Source organism: Oryzias latipes, chromosome 9 (genome assembly GCF_002234675.1).
Source record: "Oryzias latipes chromosome 9, ASM223467v1".
In the NCBI taxonomy this organism is placed as follows: Eukaryota; Metazoa; Chordata; class Actinopteri; order Beloniformes; family Adrianichthyidae; genus Oryzias; species Oryzias latipes.
Genome location: NC_019867.2, coordinates 2,957,733 through 2,976,577, shown reverse-complemented (window position 1 = coordinate 2,976,577; position 18,845 = coordinate 2,957,733). Strand labels below are relative to the sequence as shown.

The 18,845-nt window shown below is 38.9% G+C and overlaps 1 protein-coding gene across 2 annotated transcripts in view; it reads left to right on the top strand.

The window, feature by feature from the left end:
- Window positions 1–17,910, top strand: part of LOC101163331 (calcium-binding protein 7) — a 28,044-nt gene extending 10,134 nt beyond the window's left edge. Inside the window, exons 2-5 of one of the 2 annotated variants that reach the window (XM_020705693.2) lie at window positions 11,164–11,307; window positions 11,413–11,525; window positions 14,862–14,999; window positions 16,881–17,910. In XM_020705693.2, coding sequence (XP_020561352.1) covers window positions 11,164–11,307; window positions 11,413–11,525; window positions 14,862–14,999; window positions 16,881–16,931 — 446 coding nt within the window. In that variant the 3' untranslated portion in view covers window positions 16,932–17,910. Of the gene's footprint in view, window positions 1–11,163; window positions 11,308–11,412; window positions 11,526–14,861; window positions 15,013–16,880 lie in introns of both variants that reach the window. The other variant, XM_004072062.4, reaches the window with a different exon arrangement.
- The last annotated feature ends 935 nt before the right edge of the window (window positions 17,911–18,845 follow it).

Below are 18,845 nucleotides of genomic sequence, written 5' to 3'. Positions count from 1 at the left end.
GTAGGGCGGCGGACCTATGATCGGAAGATTGCATGTCCGATCCCTCCCCCCCCCCATGTGTTAAAGTGTCCTTGGGCAAGACACTGAACCCCACTTTGCCTCTGGTGGAAGGTTGACGCCAGTGTTCGACAGCGGAGTGTGTGAATGGATGAATGGGACTGTGACTGTAAAGCTTTGGGCCTTCGGGGAAGGTAGAAAAGCGCTATATAAGTATCCGCAATTTACCATTTTACTTGAAAAATAATCAGCTATCAGAATCTAGAGGGGAAGCTGCAATCAGCCTCAAGATGAACGCAGATCTTCTAAAAGTTTATCTACATTTAAAGTGTTGCTCTTTGGTTGCACATTTGTTTAAAATGCTGCATTCCAACTGTAACTTTTCTGTTTTTTATCTCATAGACTGGAGAAATAAAAATGTCTTGTTGCTTGCTGCCAGAATCTTCTGTCTGTGTAAAGCACTTTCTGTAAAGGAAGGTGACATATTTGGTCCAAAACCTCACAGTAAACAAATGAAAACAATTCAACATGCATTCAGCAAAAAGTTTGTTTATGGAGTCATAAGCGGACGGCTTCGGGAGACTTTGATCTGCTTTCATATCAGGCTGCTTTAAGGACCGAAAGAAAAGAAATAAACAGCGAGATGATTGAAGATGCAGATCCTGGTGAGTTTTAGTCACGAACACGGCAACGCTATGTCAAAAAGTCCTGTGGAATTTCTCAGGGGATTTCCTCTTAAAGAGCTGTCATGGATGGAGACAAAGTGACACTTCAGGGGATGAAGGAAGACCACGGGTCTCACCATGAGATTTGTGGTCCTGTAGTTGGTGACGCTCAGACTTTTTTAGAAGCTGAAACCAACAGTGTAACTGTTTGAGGTTATTTTATCACGGAAGAGGTGAAATAAAATGAAGTTTGCTGGAAAAGTCAAACATTTGTGTGTTATTAGCTAAAGCCTTCGCACCCATACGGGGGTTGATCCGTACAAGTACTGCAGGTTTTTTGGTTGCCTGGGCCTGTAGAGGGTCGTAGAGAGGAGGGGCCGCATTTTTAGGGGAGCACTGGTGTGTCCTGCAGTTCCCTTTAAAGCTTGTACTGCCACCGAAAGGGGCGTCATGAAAATGGAACGAACCATTATCGTGGGTGAGGGAAGTGTTTTGTTATTTGTAAGGCTAATGGAAGTTATTTGCATTTATGATGTATGGATGATGCTGCTGTATGGTATCGTAACACCACAGTTACAGTTCTTCCCATTTCTTTCTGTTTTATTTGTTTATCTGGTTTCTCTTTCAACGACTCAATCAGCTGAGGGGGGGAAGAGCTGGAGTGGACCAATTGACTGATAGGAAAAACAGACGTAGATAAAATAGGAAGAAGCTACACTGTGGGGAGAAGGCTGCTAAACAAATAAACTCGTAAACCTAAACCAGTGGTCCTGCAGTGAGTGGTGGCGTCCTGTTTTCTTTGTGAAATCGTCAGTATCCCTGTGTTTTCTTTCCTTGTGATCTGTCCCGCTGTGTGTTGTGGACTTGGGTTTGGTTTCGTAACAATTAGGGGCTCATCCGGGATTTGAAACTAGGACTTCTTGTAACAACTTTACCATACTTTTTGGTAAAGTGTGAGTGATGGCTACGCGTGAATGCTGCACACATGGGGTGTGCGTGTAAGTACCCATAGGATGTCTACACAAACTAGAGTCTGATTGTCTAATTTTCTCATTTCTAACAACCAGGCTGCACACATGGAGCATGCACTTAACATGGGAACAACACTAACATACTCCTTGTGCAGTCCACAGGATTTGGGGGAGGTTGAAAAGTCAGTACAACAAGCCTGTGTCTCACCTACTTCACCCATAATACCCTTGCATGTTGTTGAAGTTTTTTCTATGTCCTTTTGCCCGTAGCATGCCCAAAAAACAAAAAAGAAAAAAGAAAATGAACATTTTCTCTCTATAAGCTCACATAGCGGTCTACGATCTTTATATTTCTTGCAGGCCACCTGTGTGCCCTAAACAAGTTTGCACTTTTTTCACCTGCAGATCCACCCTTAAGTGCAGCTGTGTCTAAGGCCTATTATGGAGTATTATTTATATTTAATCAAGTAAAATAGCTTAGTGAAAATAACAGAATAAGACAAAATGAAACATACCAATGTAAATATTTTGTATATCTATATAAAAACATTTCTTTTATAAATTAAAATGTACTTGTATACAAAGACTTTATCAATAATCTACATATAGACATAAACTAATTGCTTGTATGTATGGACTTGTGTGATGTTTTGTCACAATACTGAAATCGCTCAGTCAAATTAGAGATGAATTTATGGCCAAGCGGTTTAGTAGAAGCAACATATGCAGGACATGAGGGGTGAAAGGTCTGCACGAGTGCGACGTCTTGCAGCTCCATTAGCACAAACCCATCCAATCTGTGTGTGCAGCTGCACGTCCGCTCAGACGCTGGTGTGTTTTAGACACTCGTCACTTTGACATCAAAGCAGCGGGTTGGACGGGTTTGGCTTCAGGCTGAAGATTTTCCTCTGAAATTCACACATCTGCTACTGCAATAGGCACTAATGTCCTAGTATGATCACTTTTTCAAGTCTACATATAGTAGTGCATTTGTATGGTTGTACAATCTCAGTGGTATGGAAGGCTTTAACATGTCTGAGAGCAGACTCCTACTCTTCCTGGTTCGGTTTAATTGGAATGCTCCATCAGAACAAGGCAGGTGATCAGACTTAAACAGCAGCTACTCATGGGACTCTGAGACTAACAAGTGAATATCATCACAGATTAAAAGGAAGCTGGTCTCAACACGACTCTTGAGACCTTTGAAAGAATCGGATGGGCTGGACCACAAGAATCCTTCCTCTCATCCTTCCTCATTTCAGTGTTGGATGTGCTGATAAATTACTACACTTTCAAAAAGAACTTTGTGTTAGCCTTGAATTCTTGGTTGGGGCGTAGGCCATGAACAACTCCCCACCATCATCTTCTGTCCTGGGGGAATTTTTTGTGGCTCCCTCCATATGTGACTGGTTTGCGTGACCAGGGACTAGTGGTTCCTTCTCCATCCAATCCTTGGTCTTCCTCTCCTTCTCTTCCCCTGGAGGTTCCGGGTCAGGGGCTGATGGACGTTGGTTTCCTCTGGGTATGGCCGATCCAACTATCTTCTACTTATCTCGTCTAGACTGGCGACTGGTTTGTTCTTCGCCAGAGCTCCTTGTTGCTGATGGTTCCCAGCCAGTGAATCTTGAGGATTCTTCTCATACAGGAATTCTTAAAACTTTGTGATCTCTTTTTGGTGGTTTTGTTGTGCTCCGTGTTTCAGCTCCTGCTGCAGGAGAGACTTAGTGCTTGAGTTGAACAGGAGAATCATGGTGCACATTGTGATGAGGTGGGATCTCCAGGTGTTCTTGAGGGTGAGGAAGGGTACACTTGCCTTTCCAATGCAGGTTCTTACAGGCACATGTTCCTCCCTGCTGGAGGGGGAAGTTTAGATTTACTATAAGCCTTAAAGTCCCACTCTGATCTTCTTTTGATCCATTCTTAAAGCTTTGCAAGTGGTCTTTTAATTATGACTATGCCATTTTTAGCTAAAACCTAAAAACCTGTGTCTTTTTCCAGGGCAGATTTCTGCAGAGCGACAGGAGTTAAAGTTTAATGGCGAGCAATAGTGTAGCTATCCAGCCGTAGTGTGGAGCCAGATTCCATCTCAGGCGAGGAAAACAAAGACGTACATGGATCTATTTGTCTACGTGTTTTCTATGTCCACGAGAGCATGTTAAAAATATATTTAAAAAAAAAACACTAATTCCAGCAGAATGAGAAGAAACATTTTAAGTTTCAGGTTCTTTCGTTGCATGTGCACAAACAGCCGTATTTTGGATACAAAATGATTTCCCCCAAACATTTAGTTCTGTTTATCTCGATCACTGACTGGCCCAGGTGTAAACCCCGCCTTTCTTTGGGCTGCAGAGGGAACCTGCAGAGCATAGCAGCTGCTGAAATTTGTCACACTGACCTGTGCTTTGGTGCGTCCAACAGATATATGATTTAGTTGCTGCTCAGCTCCTGTGCTGCCAACTCTGACCAAAGCTTGTCAGGGTAAAATGTTAATGGATGTTGTTCCAACAAAACAAATATGCATCATAATTAGGGACTAAAAAGGTTGTGAAGTTTGTTTTTAAGCTTTCTAGAACACATCTATTTCAATGACTAAACTTACTGCTTTTTGACTTTGCTTTAAAAAAAAAAAACTACAGTAGTCTGTGGAATTATTTAAAATTTTAGTACTAATTCTGGTTAATCAGTTGTTGAGGATTTGTTTGTAAAACTGTGCAGAAGTTTTGAGCAGGAAAGAAATGCACCCCTAGATTATTTATTGGAGGTTTCTCTTATGTTGTGTATCAAAACGTATTTTTTGGCAAAGATAAACCTAAATCTGCACATCTGTGTGAAACCTTGACCCCTGAAACAGCCAGATTTTCACCGTAATCGCATAATTTTAAAACCCAACACACAAGTTTGCATGTAGCTGAGAAAAGGAAAGAAAAAGCTCAAATATTCTTTTCCTCGTGTTGGCGCCAACAGCTGATATTTCAATCACTCTAAAAAGCCTAGTTTAAAATAAATTCCCATTAAGTCAGGCGCTGTAATCTGATATGACACCCAGCTCGCCAAAATGGGTTGTGATGGAAAACACGAGGAGCAGATTAGCTGAGAATATCATGAAATGCTACGTTACGGCTGTCTGGCGGGTTCAGCAAAAGCCATTTATTTCCATTTTGATCGATTGCCATGAAGGAGTGGATCCAGCAGACTTTATTACCTGTGAAATGAGCTGTGATGAGTTCTGGAAGGTGGAGTGCGGGCTGTGGACGTTCCCTCTCTTTGATGAAGAATACAGCAAAGTCTAAAGCAGACAATAAGAGAGGTAGAAAAAAACCAGCATCTGTAAGTGAGAGGGTGTCATTAGCTCAGTGGAACTGATGAAGGCTTGTCAGATAAGCTGGAATGCCTCTCCGCCGCTCTCATCCGACCTTTTATTTGAGGTGCTCCTGGCGCTTCCTGCCGTGGAAGCTGGCCTGGGTGCAGCTTGGTTTCCCCTCTGATGATAATCTTTCAGCCTGGAAAACGTCAGAGTGAGAGAAGGAAGAAAAAGACAGATCAATGAATCCCTCCAACCCTCGGAATAGAAAATCCGCATTGGGCTTAAATTTCACATCCCCTCACCATCTTCCATCATTTTGAGGTCAAGGGGGGCTTCAGAAGCTGGCTGGAGTGCAGGATAAAGTGCCTTGACCTTTCCACCTTTATCCTCTCCCAGTTTCACCCCTGTTCTCATTTTATTGCTGCACTGATGAGATTAATGTGCCTCAAATTACATTATCTGTTGTCAGAAGAGGTTTTAGTCCAGAGCAACAAAGGGGAATTCTTCGCACCTTAGAGTCAAATTAAATTCTGGAATAGACTCCTCTCACATGCCCCAGAGACTTGTTAGAAGCTTATTATGGTAATACGAAATCCTCCGATTGTCCAGTTCCCACCTAAAGATGGATAGAGGATGATGTGAGAGTTTAAAAATAGTCATTGGAGGTTCACACAAACAGCTAAGTAGTGTTTTTCTCACCCTGATAAGGTCTTACATAAAGACTGGGTGTGAAGCAATTACCGACCCCAAGCAGCTCAAAGCAGAAACAAGTCTCACTGAGGCAGAGAGGATCTCCAGCTCTGTGAAAAGAAACCCCGGATTACATTCACGGATACTTCAGTGCTGCAAAATCCTCAGCATTAGCTGCTTTGTTCAAATTGCAGCACCTGTAATTGGAAAAAAAATAGTTTTTATTGTTGCTGAATTTATCCTAAAGCACTGAAAATGTGCCTCAAATTCCTTCCATGAGAATTATTTCAGCTGTTTTCCTGATTAGTAGTATTAAATGCTTGCAGAAATATCTAGTCCAAGCATGTCTGCCTTTGCCTTTGAGCAGAGCCGACCTGGTGATGTTTTTTTTTACGTTTGGGGTTGTGTTGCAGTTCAGCCGCTTTGTGCCGCGGTGACCCACTGCTCCTCATTGATGTTCCTCTGCTCTCGGGGAAACGCGCTGCACCTTTTTTCTTCTTGTGGGAGTTCAGCTTTAGATGTTTGGCTCCTAGATCTCAACCTTAACTTGAGCTTTTCATCCGGTGTTGGATCACGCGGCGGGGGGACGGTACGCCGGTGCATCTCTGAAGGCCAACAAGCACTTCTGCACATCAAAGCAAATACCAACACGCTTTCAAGCCCAACCTCCCCGGTGGCTGCGATTCCCATAGACCGGAACAACAGCAACTTCTAATCCTATGAACAAAGGATTTATTTACAGCAGCAGGGAGGAAAGAAAAGTATAAGTTGAGCATTTTTGGGAAGCTGAGGCAATAAAATGACCAGGACAGCACTTAGATTTAGTTTATTTATGACCCACTATGAACACCTTTTGATCCATGTTCAAAGCATTCCTGGTGGTTATTTTATTATGATGATGCTGTTTTTAGCAAAAAGCAAAAGAAAATCCGGTGTTGGACATAGTTTCTGCATTTGAATTTCGCTTCGGAGATGTGAGCGCGTCCGTTGCCCCGGAGCAACTCCGCCCCCACTTCCTGTCACCCTTATCTGAGAGCTAACCAGCTGTGCAGTTTTGAGCTACATGAGGAAAATGAAGAGGTACATGGATCAGAATGGAGCAGATCAGAATTTTCTTTATAAACATCCTCCATCATCAGAAAAATGACACAAGAACATATTAATACATCATTTTCATTGGAAAAAAAGCCAAATCTATATTAATGCTTTATGTATTTCTGGACATTTCATTTAAACGTCTAAAATAGTGTTTTTAAACAATGAACACATCATTTTTTGTTAAAAACTTCATCAGTTAAAGTTAAAGCTGAAAGATTCCTTGTCTGTTGAATTATATTCAAATGGCACATTAATGTTGGTTTCTGGTCTCAGTCATTACCTTCTGCATTAAAAGTTATTCCAGATTAGTAACGACCAAAAAAAAGCTAATCTGTAGACGAGTTAAATGTAGCCCTTGTGCCATCCTAGGCACTTTAACGTTGGGAGTTGGGTCATTTAGACCCACTAGACAGTGCTCTGAACCTTTTTTCTTCAATGATTTGTGATCTTCACTGGTGTCCATGGATTACATGAAATCTTTCCACCTTTATCCACCTTTGTCATGGTAGGGAGAACACCTCAATGGAAGGGGGGGGGGTCATCTAAGATAGCACAAGGGTTAAAAATTCAATTCAATTTTATTTATACAGCCAAATACCACAACACAGTTGTCTCTTCACACTGGTGATTGTACAAAAACATATAATCAGTCTTAAAATCCAACAGCTGATTGTTAATCTAAACTAAACTGGGCATCCCTGCCCTCAGACCCCCCTTCAAATTCTTCAAACAAAAGTTAAGACATTTCATCATTGAAATGTAAAACCTCGTCTTTAAGGAGTCTCTGCAGAAGAAAATAACGATCGTGTGAGCCCCTGAGGAGCTCCGTCTGTTGAGGTTCTTTCATCCCCCGAGTCCCTGACCACAGCGGAAAGCCTTTTCCTGCGTTAAAAAACCTGCTGCGTCCCGTTCAGCTGCACAGAGGCACAGACAGTTGGTCTGCAGCACTCGTCCTGCTCCGACGCTTGGTCAAAAAATATGAATTGGAAAACAGAGAAACAGTTTAGCAATTACAGGTTTTGATGTGTTAGAATAAACAATTCTGTAGAACAACAGTTCGATAGAAATTATTTATTAAAATGATAAATATCCTACACAACTGCTAAATTCAAATGATTTTTTTAGGACACGTCGTTCATCCCAACCTCAAATCAAGAAGCAGTCAATACCTGTGAAGGTTTCTTATGGAGAGAAATTAGACTCAGTCGGATTTGTGCGTGCGTAATTCTTGATTTGTGCGTAAATTAGGATTTGTGTATGCATATTCTTGCTTTGTGCGTGCGTAAATTAGGATTTGTGCATAAATTTGGATTTGTGCGTGATTTGTTACTCACATAATACGTTTTGTGTATAAGTTAAAAAAATATAAAATGAAAAAAATACAAAATGCAATTTACGTATGCACAAATTAAGATTACAACAGCTTGAAACTACTTACACACACACATCTTTAAAAAAACACGCACAAATCCCTTGTTACGCACACACGAAGCCAAAGTTACGCACGGATCTACCGTGAGACTGTTTTCACGGCTCACAAATCCGTCCGTAAGTGCTGCGTTTAAATACCAGTGGAATGCTTGGTCATTAGAATTTTCCTATATTCCGCACAAAGCAAGAATATGCATACACAAATCCTAATTTACGCACAAATCAAGAATTACGCACGCACAAATCCGACTGAGTCTAATTTCTCTCCATAGTTTCTCTCCTTGCTTCTCACAAAGCAGCGTCTCTGTTTTGCAAAAGTATCTAAAAATCTTTTCAAACATGGAGCGAGGGCCTCCGGAATCTGATGTGTTGTTGTACTATGGACATTAAGATCCCACTCAGGGTAGGAAATAAAAAAAAAAAAAGCTGGAGGCTTTCATTGATTCAAATGATCGTTTTCCTGCAGGAACAGACGTAGAAAAACAGGAAAAACTATCTCTGCAAATGTGAATTTGCCCATCAGAATGCATGAATGCCTGTATCCGTGGGAAAGGGATTTTATTCTGTGGATGTGCACTTCTATTTATTTTGAGGGTCCTGCCATCATTCATATTTGCAGGTTTTGTTTTTTCAGAAAAAGAGTCAAGCCGTCAGGCTGTTTCTCTGTTACCTCAGGCCGATCCATTTGTTGCACTTCTGACACAGCAGTAAATCAAAGCAGCAGCGATTCTCCTTTAAACCATTTACCGCATTTCATTGGTTTGATTTGACAACATTTCACTCTTTAGCTGTCAGTAAACTCTTTTAAAATAAGTGATTTATTTCTCAAATACTGGCTTGAAAACAGGTGTTAAAGCTCTCAGTTGTTGTGTTTTTTCTTTGTTCTAATCCAGATTGACTCAATCATCTTTTGTTATATCTAATCAATGTGGCTTCTGTATTTACTTTTTTTTACGTAACCTTTGAGAAAAGGTTTTGATGTGCTTTTTGTTATTTTTAAAAGTAGTTGTAGGATTAATCTAACCTAATCCCACAGTTTTAAAGCAATACCACAAACGACCGGGTTTTCAGAGACAGCAGGAAATTCACGATTCCTCATCAGTCCAGTCAGGGCTTTCTGTGTTTCTCAACCACAGTTTATGACTTTAAAGCCAAAAACCAATAAAAAAAATTGTAATTTTTTTAATTAAATTGCACCTCTAGATATTTGTATTATTTTCAAATCAGCAGAAGAGAAACAACAAAACACCAAAAACAAAAAACCATTTGCTTCGTTTTCTGAGGTTCACTAAGCAACAGTTCGTTTTTCACCCATTTTTTAACAGTGGAGAACAATTTTCTTCTGTGCTTTTAAAGTTACCTTGAACAACATTACAAACTCTAGTAATATAGTTTTCTTTTGCATTTTCTTTTACAGAAATATGTTGTTGCAGCTGTTTTGCAAAGTTGAGAAAGTGGAATAATAAAACCTGTCTCACTCTTCAGTAGGAATTATGTTCATCGTGCATCAAAAGAAAAACTCCTGAGTCTCTCAAAAGCTCTGAAATTGTTTTCTGGTCTTTAATTGCCTTTGTGAATTAATTGATGTTTTTTAATCACCTTAGTTTGAGCTTTTTCTGTTTATTTGAACAGAAGGTCGCTCTGCAGAGGAACATGCACAGATCACCACCATGAAGAGCACAAAGGAGAAGAACTTGGTTCAAGGGCTAAGAAAATGGGAATTAATTAGCTGCAGCGTTGCCAGGTCTGCTTATTATGAGCAACTTTAGGTTATTTAAGTTGCTTAAAAATCTGGCAGCAGTGTGGTTTAGTGAGTCACGGTCGACTGTTGAAGCAGAACTGGGTAATTGGGCTTTTTTGGGCCTGTCTATGCAAAGGTTTAGCATAGTTTGTCCTCTTTCTGTAAGATCTGACTGCATTTGCCTGCTTTTGTTTTTTCAAATTCAAGGAGACAAAATCCCTGTGCAACACCTTACAGAAGGTTTCTGTGTCAAATTCACCGGAAATGCTTTTTAGAAAAACTCCATGTAAAACATGCAATTAATGGAATTAAAAAAAATACACACACACACACATGCGTGCACGCACACACACACACACACACACACACACACACACACACACATGTATACAGTATATATATATCTTATTTCAGTCAGGCAGTTTTGTTGGGGGTTGACACACAGGTTAAAGTAAAAAAAATACTTTTTTTTTTAAATTGACATCAAAACATGATGCAAAGGGAGACTCAACAAATACTTAATAGATTTGCTCCAACAAGACTTGGTACGTCAAGATCTAGGAAAAAAAAGGCCTTTTTTTCTGTAATTGTTCTATTATTTTCACCTGAATATTGTAAAAACGGCCATTTAAAAAACTTCCAGATTATTTAATCAGTAAAATTTCCAGGGGAAGCACTCTAAGCTTACATCCACCTGCCATGCTGGATAGTGTTTTATTTGCACATTGAATGACAAATTATTAAAAAGTGAATTCTATCAAAAAGTGTTTCTAAATTTAAAGTGGCACAAAACGATGTGAACTTTTTCAATTTTGTCAGATTCATTTGAGTTCATTTTTCTTTTTTGCAGCAGAATTGATTGTAGCTGAAATACTAGAAAACAAACCTAATGGTGGAGACCACACTATGTAAAAAGTCGAGACGAGGATTTCTGTCAAATTCTCTGTTAAACCGATAGAGGAGAAAAAGATCTCAAAGGGCAGCTTCTCAACGTTTTTTATAATGTCAGGGATCTTGATATTGGAACGCAGTCAGTTTGATTCATCCTCTCAAAGTTCAAAGTGGGATTCAGAGAAATGTGGGAGCTCTTTGTTCAAAGGTGTATGTCTTTTTCAGATCTCTCTTTTTTTTGGGGGGTGGATTTTTGTGAGACAGCACCCCCCGTATTTCCCTGACTCAAGCTTTTGCCGCACAGCAAATCCCTCTTTGTTGCACTTTCATGTTTTGACGTGCAGTAGAACTTCAGATGGTGTGGCTTCTCCACAGAGATCCGTGAGGCCTTTAAAGTCTTCGATCGGGATGGGAACGGCTTCATCTCCAAGCAGGAGCTGGGCATGGCCATGCGCTCTCTGGGGTACATGCCAAACGAGGTGGAGCTGGAGGTCATCATCCAGAGGCTGGACATGGACGGTGAAGACAAAACTCTATCATTCAGGTCTATTCTGTGTTTCCCCTCACAAGTTGAGGGGCAGAAAGCAACAAAAATGAGGAAGTATTCTCCTCTTTTCCTTCCAGGTGATGGCCAGGTGGATTTTGAAGAGTTTGTTACCCTCCTGGGTCCAAAGCTTACAGCATCTGGGGTGCCAGACAAGTTTAACGGCACCGACTTTGACTCGGTGTTTTGGAAGGTACTCCACTCAGAAACCGTTTTATGTTACAGACGGACAACAGAGAAGTCATGAATATTTCCCAAGGGAACAAAATTATAACTTTCACACGACTATACTGAAAAAAGAGGTGGCCTAAATAAAAGGAGAAGAGCACTAATCTTAGGAAAGAAATCACCAAAGTCATTCGTACTCAAGAAATCTCAGAATAAGATATTCAAATCTAGAGAGGAGTTCCACACAAGTGTTTAAAAAGGGAAAAATGACCTAAAAACTGTTAGAATTGCTTCAAAGTGAATATTATGCAACCCAATAATAATTTTTTTTTCTAATTTTAAGCAAATGTGAGCATTTATTTACCCTTATTGTAGTTTGTTTTGATAACAGTGACAGAAAACTGTTGTGGAAGTGGAAATGACTCATTTAAGAACAAGACGAAGATTAATTACTTACTGAACCAACATAAATACGCCCCACTCAATAAAAGACTCTACCCTTGTTCTACTCTTTACCCTTTTAATTTTTAAAACATTACCTCCACCCCCTTCTATTTAGAAATTGCATATTTGCACACTGGAACCACCTCTCAGGTTTGCACAATTGAAGTCCTCTGTTCCTCTTAAACTACACAAACATTGTTATAATTTACAATTGCAACAAAAATAAAAAAAAATCTGATTTTAGAACCAAATGTGAACAAAATGAGAATAATTTCTTTTGTAAGATGCATCATCTTAGTTCATGTTGTCCCATCTTAATGAATCTTCATAAAATCTAAAAGTAGCACTTCTAATCTTGGAACATAAACTTAAATCTTTGTTTCCATTATTACGACGATGCAAAAGGATTTTGACTCATTTTAATAATAATTGACTTATTATTATCTATTATTACTATTTAATTGACTTTTTTTGCGATGGCATGATTTTCGCTTCTTCTCATTGAAATCAAATACAGTCAAATACGTTTTCACCAAAACAACAGTTTGTCAATTTTTTGCACTGTTCATATTTTAGCATTTCCCAGGATTCCCTCTTGATATTGAACTCCTTATAAAACAGCCATATTTCACCCCAAAAAAAAATTCTACTCATCCTGGAAGTGGAGGCTCTGAATGACCACCTTTTTTTAATTTACAGTTGACATTTAGAAAGTGTCACATAAGGGTCCTGTGGCAGTGTTTCAACATGATCGTACGACGTAATTTAGCCAAACACAATCAAGAAATTGTACAGTTTTCAGAAAATGCTGGGGGCTGCATATTATTGATTTTATGACCAGAGCTTGGAAATTTGAACACGGGCCGGACTTTGGACAAGCAAAGAAAAGTTAAATCACCTTTAAACATCTTGAATGCCTAAAAGCAAGGTGGTTAATGTCATGGCTGAGTAGCATCATTGTAGAGCCCTTACATTACTCACTTTTCATGTTGATTTGATGTTAATGTATTTACAGATAAACCTCATTTGACTTTTTATTTTCACCATGGGAAGTAAATTAGCTGCAAAGAGCGTTGCTGAAAGCTGTTTTTATGCAGATATGTGACTTCAGAACCTGCTCAACAGTGAATCTCCAAAAGGAAAGGAATTGTGGGAGTTTTGTTTGCGTTCTGCATGATGACTAGTAATGTCAAAGGGGAAATAATAAACCTGCAGATTTTCCCTCTATTACATAAGAGAGGCAGTAGTAATACTCAGCACTGATGACTGCGACAAAGAGCCTCGGGTTGCACCAGTGAGCTTACTAAAATGAGTAACACGCTTTTTCACCAGATGGTGCTCCAACGTGTTTTACCTTCGCTCTTCTTTACTCAATATTTTTTAATCAAGATGTTGGAGGTTCCACCATATCATTACAGTGGATGCAGGTGCAAAACTGCAGGGCGTCAAAAAAATGGATGAAGACAAACTAAAAGATTAAAAAATAAGTAAAAAAAAAAAGAGGCAAAAATGTTTTGAGTGTCTGACAAAAAATAAGGTTACAGGCTGTTACAAACTCTGTGCTACAATAACAATAAATATCACATGTACAGTTATCATGATTCGGACTTTAACTTCAGTTCTGGTAACACTAAGTTGCACTTGGAGTGATAAATACTCTCATCCTCCTCTCACTCCCTCTCACTCATGGTGCAGAAAGAATTAAACATAACATGACAAACAACTCGGCAAAACAGCTAAACAACTAAACACATTTGGTCAAAAACCCTCACTTAAACCTAAATCCGTCCAGACAGGCAAAGGGAATGGTATCCCACAATCCCTTGCGGGGCCAGTCTAACAGCAGCACCAAAGTTAAACCTACTTAATTGAATTAATTTAAATGAAAGTAAAATAAATGTCTGATAACTTCGTGTTATTTTTAAGTTGAGTGAAGTAAAAAAAATAGAAATTTTATTATCTTAACTGAAGCAAATAATTGAGTTAGATCAAAGTAAAAAAGTTCATCTTTCCAACATCCATATGTGATCTTATCACCCTCTCACGGTGGAAAAAGTATTATCTGAGCTTCTTCATCCACTAAATCATCTTCAAATGGACCCGCCATGCTGCTTCACCTCTCTGAAAACAAACTAACCTTCAACTAAACCTGCTCCAGACCAGGTTATGTTCAGAGCATGAGTTGCTATGACAACTTGACATACCCTGAAACATACCTCCATTTCTGGAACCGAAAGCTGAGGTTATCCACTTCCTTAGCCTCAAACTTACCGTGGGAGCTAGCATAACCTGCTTTTTGGAATACCCCCCTGCTGGGTTGTGCTGTGCAGTGATATAACAGATTTTCTTTTGGATTCATGTTATATTTTAGCTTTCACGAGGCATATGGACGATTCACCTGGACACAACTGGATCTGAAATAATAAGGAAACGCATTAAAGACATGCCGTATTCTTTAGACATTTCTATCATCTGGCAGCGTTGGAGTTCTATTTATTTTTTTCTTTGGGAATCCGTCTGTCTTTTAGTTTTGATGAGTCTCTGAAGGCTGTGTGGCTTCGTGTTTGCCCCCCCCCCCTTGATGTGACATTGTGACTTTCCAAAAAACAATTTCATGTCAGTTTGATGGGAAAATACAAAGACTTTGAAACATAGATGACACAAAGAAGCAAAGAGCGTGAGAAGAAACGCAGATGACTCATCATAAAGCCTGTGTTTTTACAGTGCGTTTTACACAGTTGGAGCTTTGCGTCTCTCTGCAGGAATCCTGGCCCTGACAAACTAAAATGGGCCATAACTGCACCTTCACGGACACAAGCCTTTATGCTGTAGCTCAAAAGATGTCACTGTTTTTAGGAGGGAGGGAGGGTTGTATTTGCTTACAGATGCTGCGTCTCAGTTGTGCGTCTCTCTGCAGTGTGACATGCAAAAGCTGACAGTGGAGGAGCTGAAGAGGCTTCTGTACGACACCTTCTGTGATCACCTTTCCATGAAAGACATCGAGAACATCATCATGACTGAGGAGAACCACATAGAAAACCCAGAGGACTGCCAGGTGGATATAGACAGTAAGAAACCAATCCATATATTTTGAACATGTCGCTGATGCTTTTGCGTTTTTATCCTCTGCTCCATAAAGCAGATTATAGTTTCTAAAAGATGCAACACTGGTTCTCCATTAGGTTTTTAAAATTAATTAATTTTTGTTAAAATTTTGGATTATATATAGCGATGATTTGCAAGCGGTAAAATAAATTAATGCTGCTTTCAGTACTAAATCATACATCTGAAAGATGACTTTTAAATTGCATGTTTAGAAGCAGAAGACTGAATGAAGGACAAGGAAATCGTTCAGAAATGATTTAAACTTTTTTTTTGGAGCCAAAACAATTAAGAACTCAAAGTTTGATGTTAAATCAGCACCAAATCCAGCTGAGAAAAGTGACGCTAAAGACTGGCATGACTGTCAAATTTGACTAAGAAAATGGCAAATTAGCTAAAAGAAGCCTGAAAACATTTATGGAATCTAGTGTTAAAAAAACAAAATGAGCTCAGAACTATCTTCCTGAACTGAAATGACATGTTTAGCTGATGAAACTCCTGCATTGTTAGATTAAAGGAAAAAAATCCCCAATACTTCCAAGATACTTCCATTTAAAAAGAAAAAAAAAAAAAAGTATAAACTATGATGAAGCTGGACTCAAAATAGCGTGCAACTTAGATGAAACTGCCCTTAATCTAAGTCATTTTGACCTCATTCAAACCTATATGGTTTTACAGTTGTGCCTGAGCTTTTATATTCTGTTACTGTGACCAGCACGTTTTTTTCATACAAAAAGTGAGTCCAAAAGCACAAGTCCATTCTGAGGTGACACCATCTGTGGTCTTGGGCCACTTCGCTAATTTGCTACACAGCTTCCTCCTGGGATGAGAAACCACACCATTGTTCATTTTCCTTCCCTTATACCAATTCATAAGGAGGATTTCAGTTGTTGCATTTCTGATTAAAAAGTCTTTCACTTTTTACTTCCCAGAGAAACATCTTGAAAAGCACACAAATGATAAAAGGAAACATCTTTTTTCAGTAAAATTATAAAGCCAAATACTATTAACTACATATCTGATCCCATTTTCCCAACAGCTGTATCTGTCAGGAACTGGCAAACAGCAGATGAGTGGGTATGGTGACAAAAACGTTTACTAAAATAAACTTCAACATGCCAAAACAAATGAAACACCAACAGCAGAAGCTCTGATAATGAAGAACTGACACCAGAGACTTAAATACTCTGAGGATCATTAACACAAATCAAGACAGCTGTGGATGATTGACGACCTAAACCTGCTGTGACTGACTAGGAAACCAAAAAAATAAAATAAAATCAACTCTTTCAAAGTATTTTACAAGTATTTTTTTCCTTTTTTTTTTTTGGTAAAAAAACCTTTTATGTGTCAGAGAAGTAGTGCAATTATTTTCTTTTTCAAATCTACAACAAATTGTTTAACCTTTAAAGATCCACTCTGATGAAAATGGTGTTTTTAACATGTTCTTGTGGCATTTTTCTGATGATGGAGGACATATAACAAAATGAAATTAAGCTTAAAACTGCTTTTTTGAGTATTTCCTAATTTAAATTGTTGTGAATCATTAAAAAAGAGCTGATTTATGACATAGAGGATTAGGCCAAAAGCTCCCTGCTCTGCAACAGGGAGGGGAAAGGGGGCGGGGTTTCCCCCCATTAACAGTTCCGCCAACAACTCAGAGGCGACCTTCCGCTCTTCAGAAGCTAGTCCTGGAAAGCGACAACGGTTTTTGGATTTTAGCTAAAAATCATAATTAAAGGACCACTTTTAATTTCTCTTTAATGGGCCCTACAGATAAGTTATTTTCCCTTCACTTTCTGTTAATCAGCTTTTTTTAACGTTTCTTTTCCAGGCTCCAGCCCCACGCAGCATGTCAAGCAAACGTGCGTGCGAAAGAGTCTGATATGCGCCTTCGCCATTGCTTTCATCATCAGCGTCATGCTGATCGCGGCCAATCAGGTGCTGCGAAGCGGCATGAAGTAGATAGGAGCCCTGGCACCGAAGACTGCTTTACATAAAAAATGACTGAAGAAACTACACAGAAAAATAAATTAATAAAAAAAAAAAACATAAAACAGACAATCATCCAGCTGCAAAACAGACCAACAGATGACTGCAGAATCACTGAAGACACCAAGGACTTTATATGAGGAGGAACTTGTCTCACTGACAGAGACAAACATTCAAGGACGGCAGGATTTCACAAAAAGACTCAAATGTTTTTTTTTGGTGGACCGCCGATGACACATATCATTCTCAGTCAGATAACCTTGAATATTCATTAGCTGTGTGCATTGAGCAGTGTTGCATCAGTGGTGACAGCTGTAGAGAAGAATGTGGTGACTGTCCGGTTCTGTATTTGTCCTGTGCACCATTTTGAAAAACTGAAAAAAAAAACTGAGGCATTGTGGGTAAAGAAAAGGAACGACAAAAGCTGACTGAGATGGCAAAAGAGCAGGAAACGTTAACTGGTTAAGACTGAGTAGTGGTGCAATAAGCAGAACAGAGTGGGTTGTGGGAGGCCGCTCGAACCCGGTTCAGCGGGAATTTAGGTCGACATGCAGCAAATACTCAACTCTGCTCAGCAGGCCTTGGAGGAAGACCACCATCTATGCATGAAATGCATGGATCTAAAAACAATAAAATAAAAAAATAAAAAACTTGTTCTGACATATTTGTAAAAGTTTCTCTCAGTGTACTAACAATCATGACTGTGTTCCAGAACTGTTTCAATCACCAAATAACAACTGTGACCAAGACGAGTGGCGCATTGAGCCAGCTGTTGCAAAAGCCAGGCATCAGATGCATGAGAGGCTGCTTTTGCACGCGCTTAATGTCAAAAAATAAATACATAAATAAATAAAAGTTCTGCCTTGACATGATCTGTTTCTCCCACATGACTGTTTTCAAAGTGTGTTTTACAGTCAGTTGAAGAATATGCATTCAGTGCAACCTGATTGTTTTTGGGGATGCAAATGTATTAAATGCATTGCTATAGAGCAATAAGTTTAACCAGATATTTGGAAAAAAATATATAAAAATTAGTAAACAAAGAAATAAACAGGCACAGCTGATAGATTTGAAAAGCACTGCAATAAAAAATATGTGTAAAGAAAAAACATCATTTGGGGATGGCTTGTTTTCATGTGCATGCATTTTGTGCCACAGCAGACAGTGCAGACATCCAAACTAAAGTAAAGCTGCAGGAAGTGGGATCAGAAAACAGGCCAACTCACCAAAATAAGAGATGTTTCTTTACTTGAAGTCAAACTGAGGAGAGATCCAAGATAGTAGAATTTTGTACGGTTCTGCATTTTATTTACACATCACGCAAATCTAAAATGATTATTTTTGAAAGGACACATTTTTATCCTATAGTCTGGATTTTCCAAATCCCTGTAAGTCAAGTTGAGAACGACAAAAGGAAATTAAAATAATGAAAAATGAAATCTTTTAAGCAAATGTGGTCAAAATGTAAAATTCTGTAACGTTTGACTTGTTCCAACAAATTCTGACATTCATTTGAGAATTTTGTCCTCAGTGTCAAAATGTCAGAAAAAGATGAAATTCAGATATTAGCCCCAGAATTTGGGCTTAAAACTCCAACTTTTATTTAATGTAGAAATTAGTTTTTTTTAAGGATTTCTGAATTTAACCTGAATATCTTAATCTTTTTACACAAATAACAGAGTTTTTTTTAGATAGTTCATTGAAATCTAGTTTTTCCTTTAAATTCTAACTTTTATTCTTACTTTTTTTTTTCAAAATGTTTGACTTTACATTAAACATTTTCCTAAATAAATACCCGAACCAAATT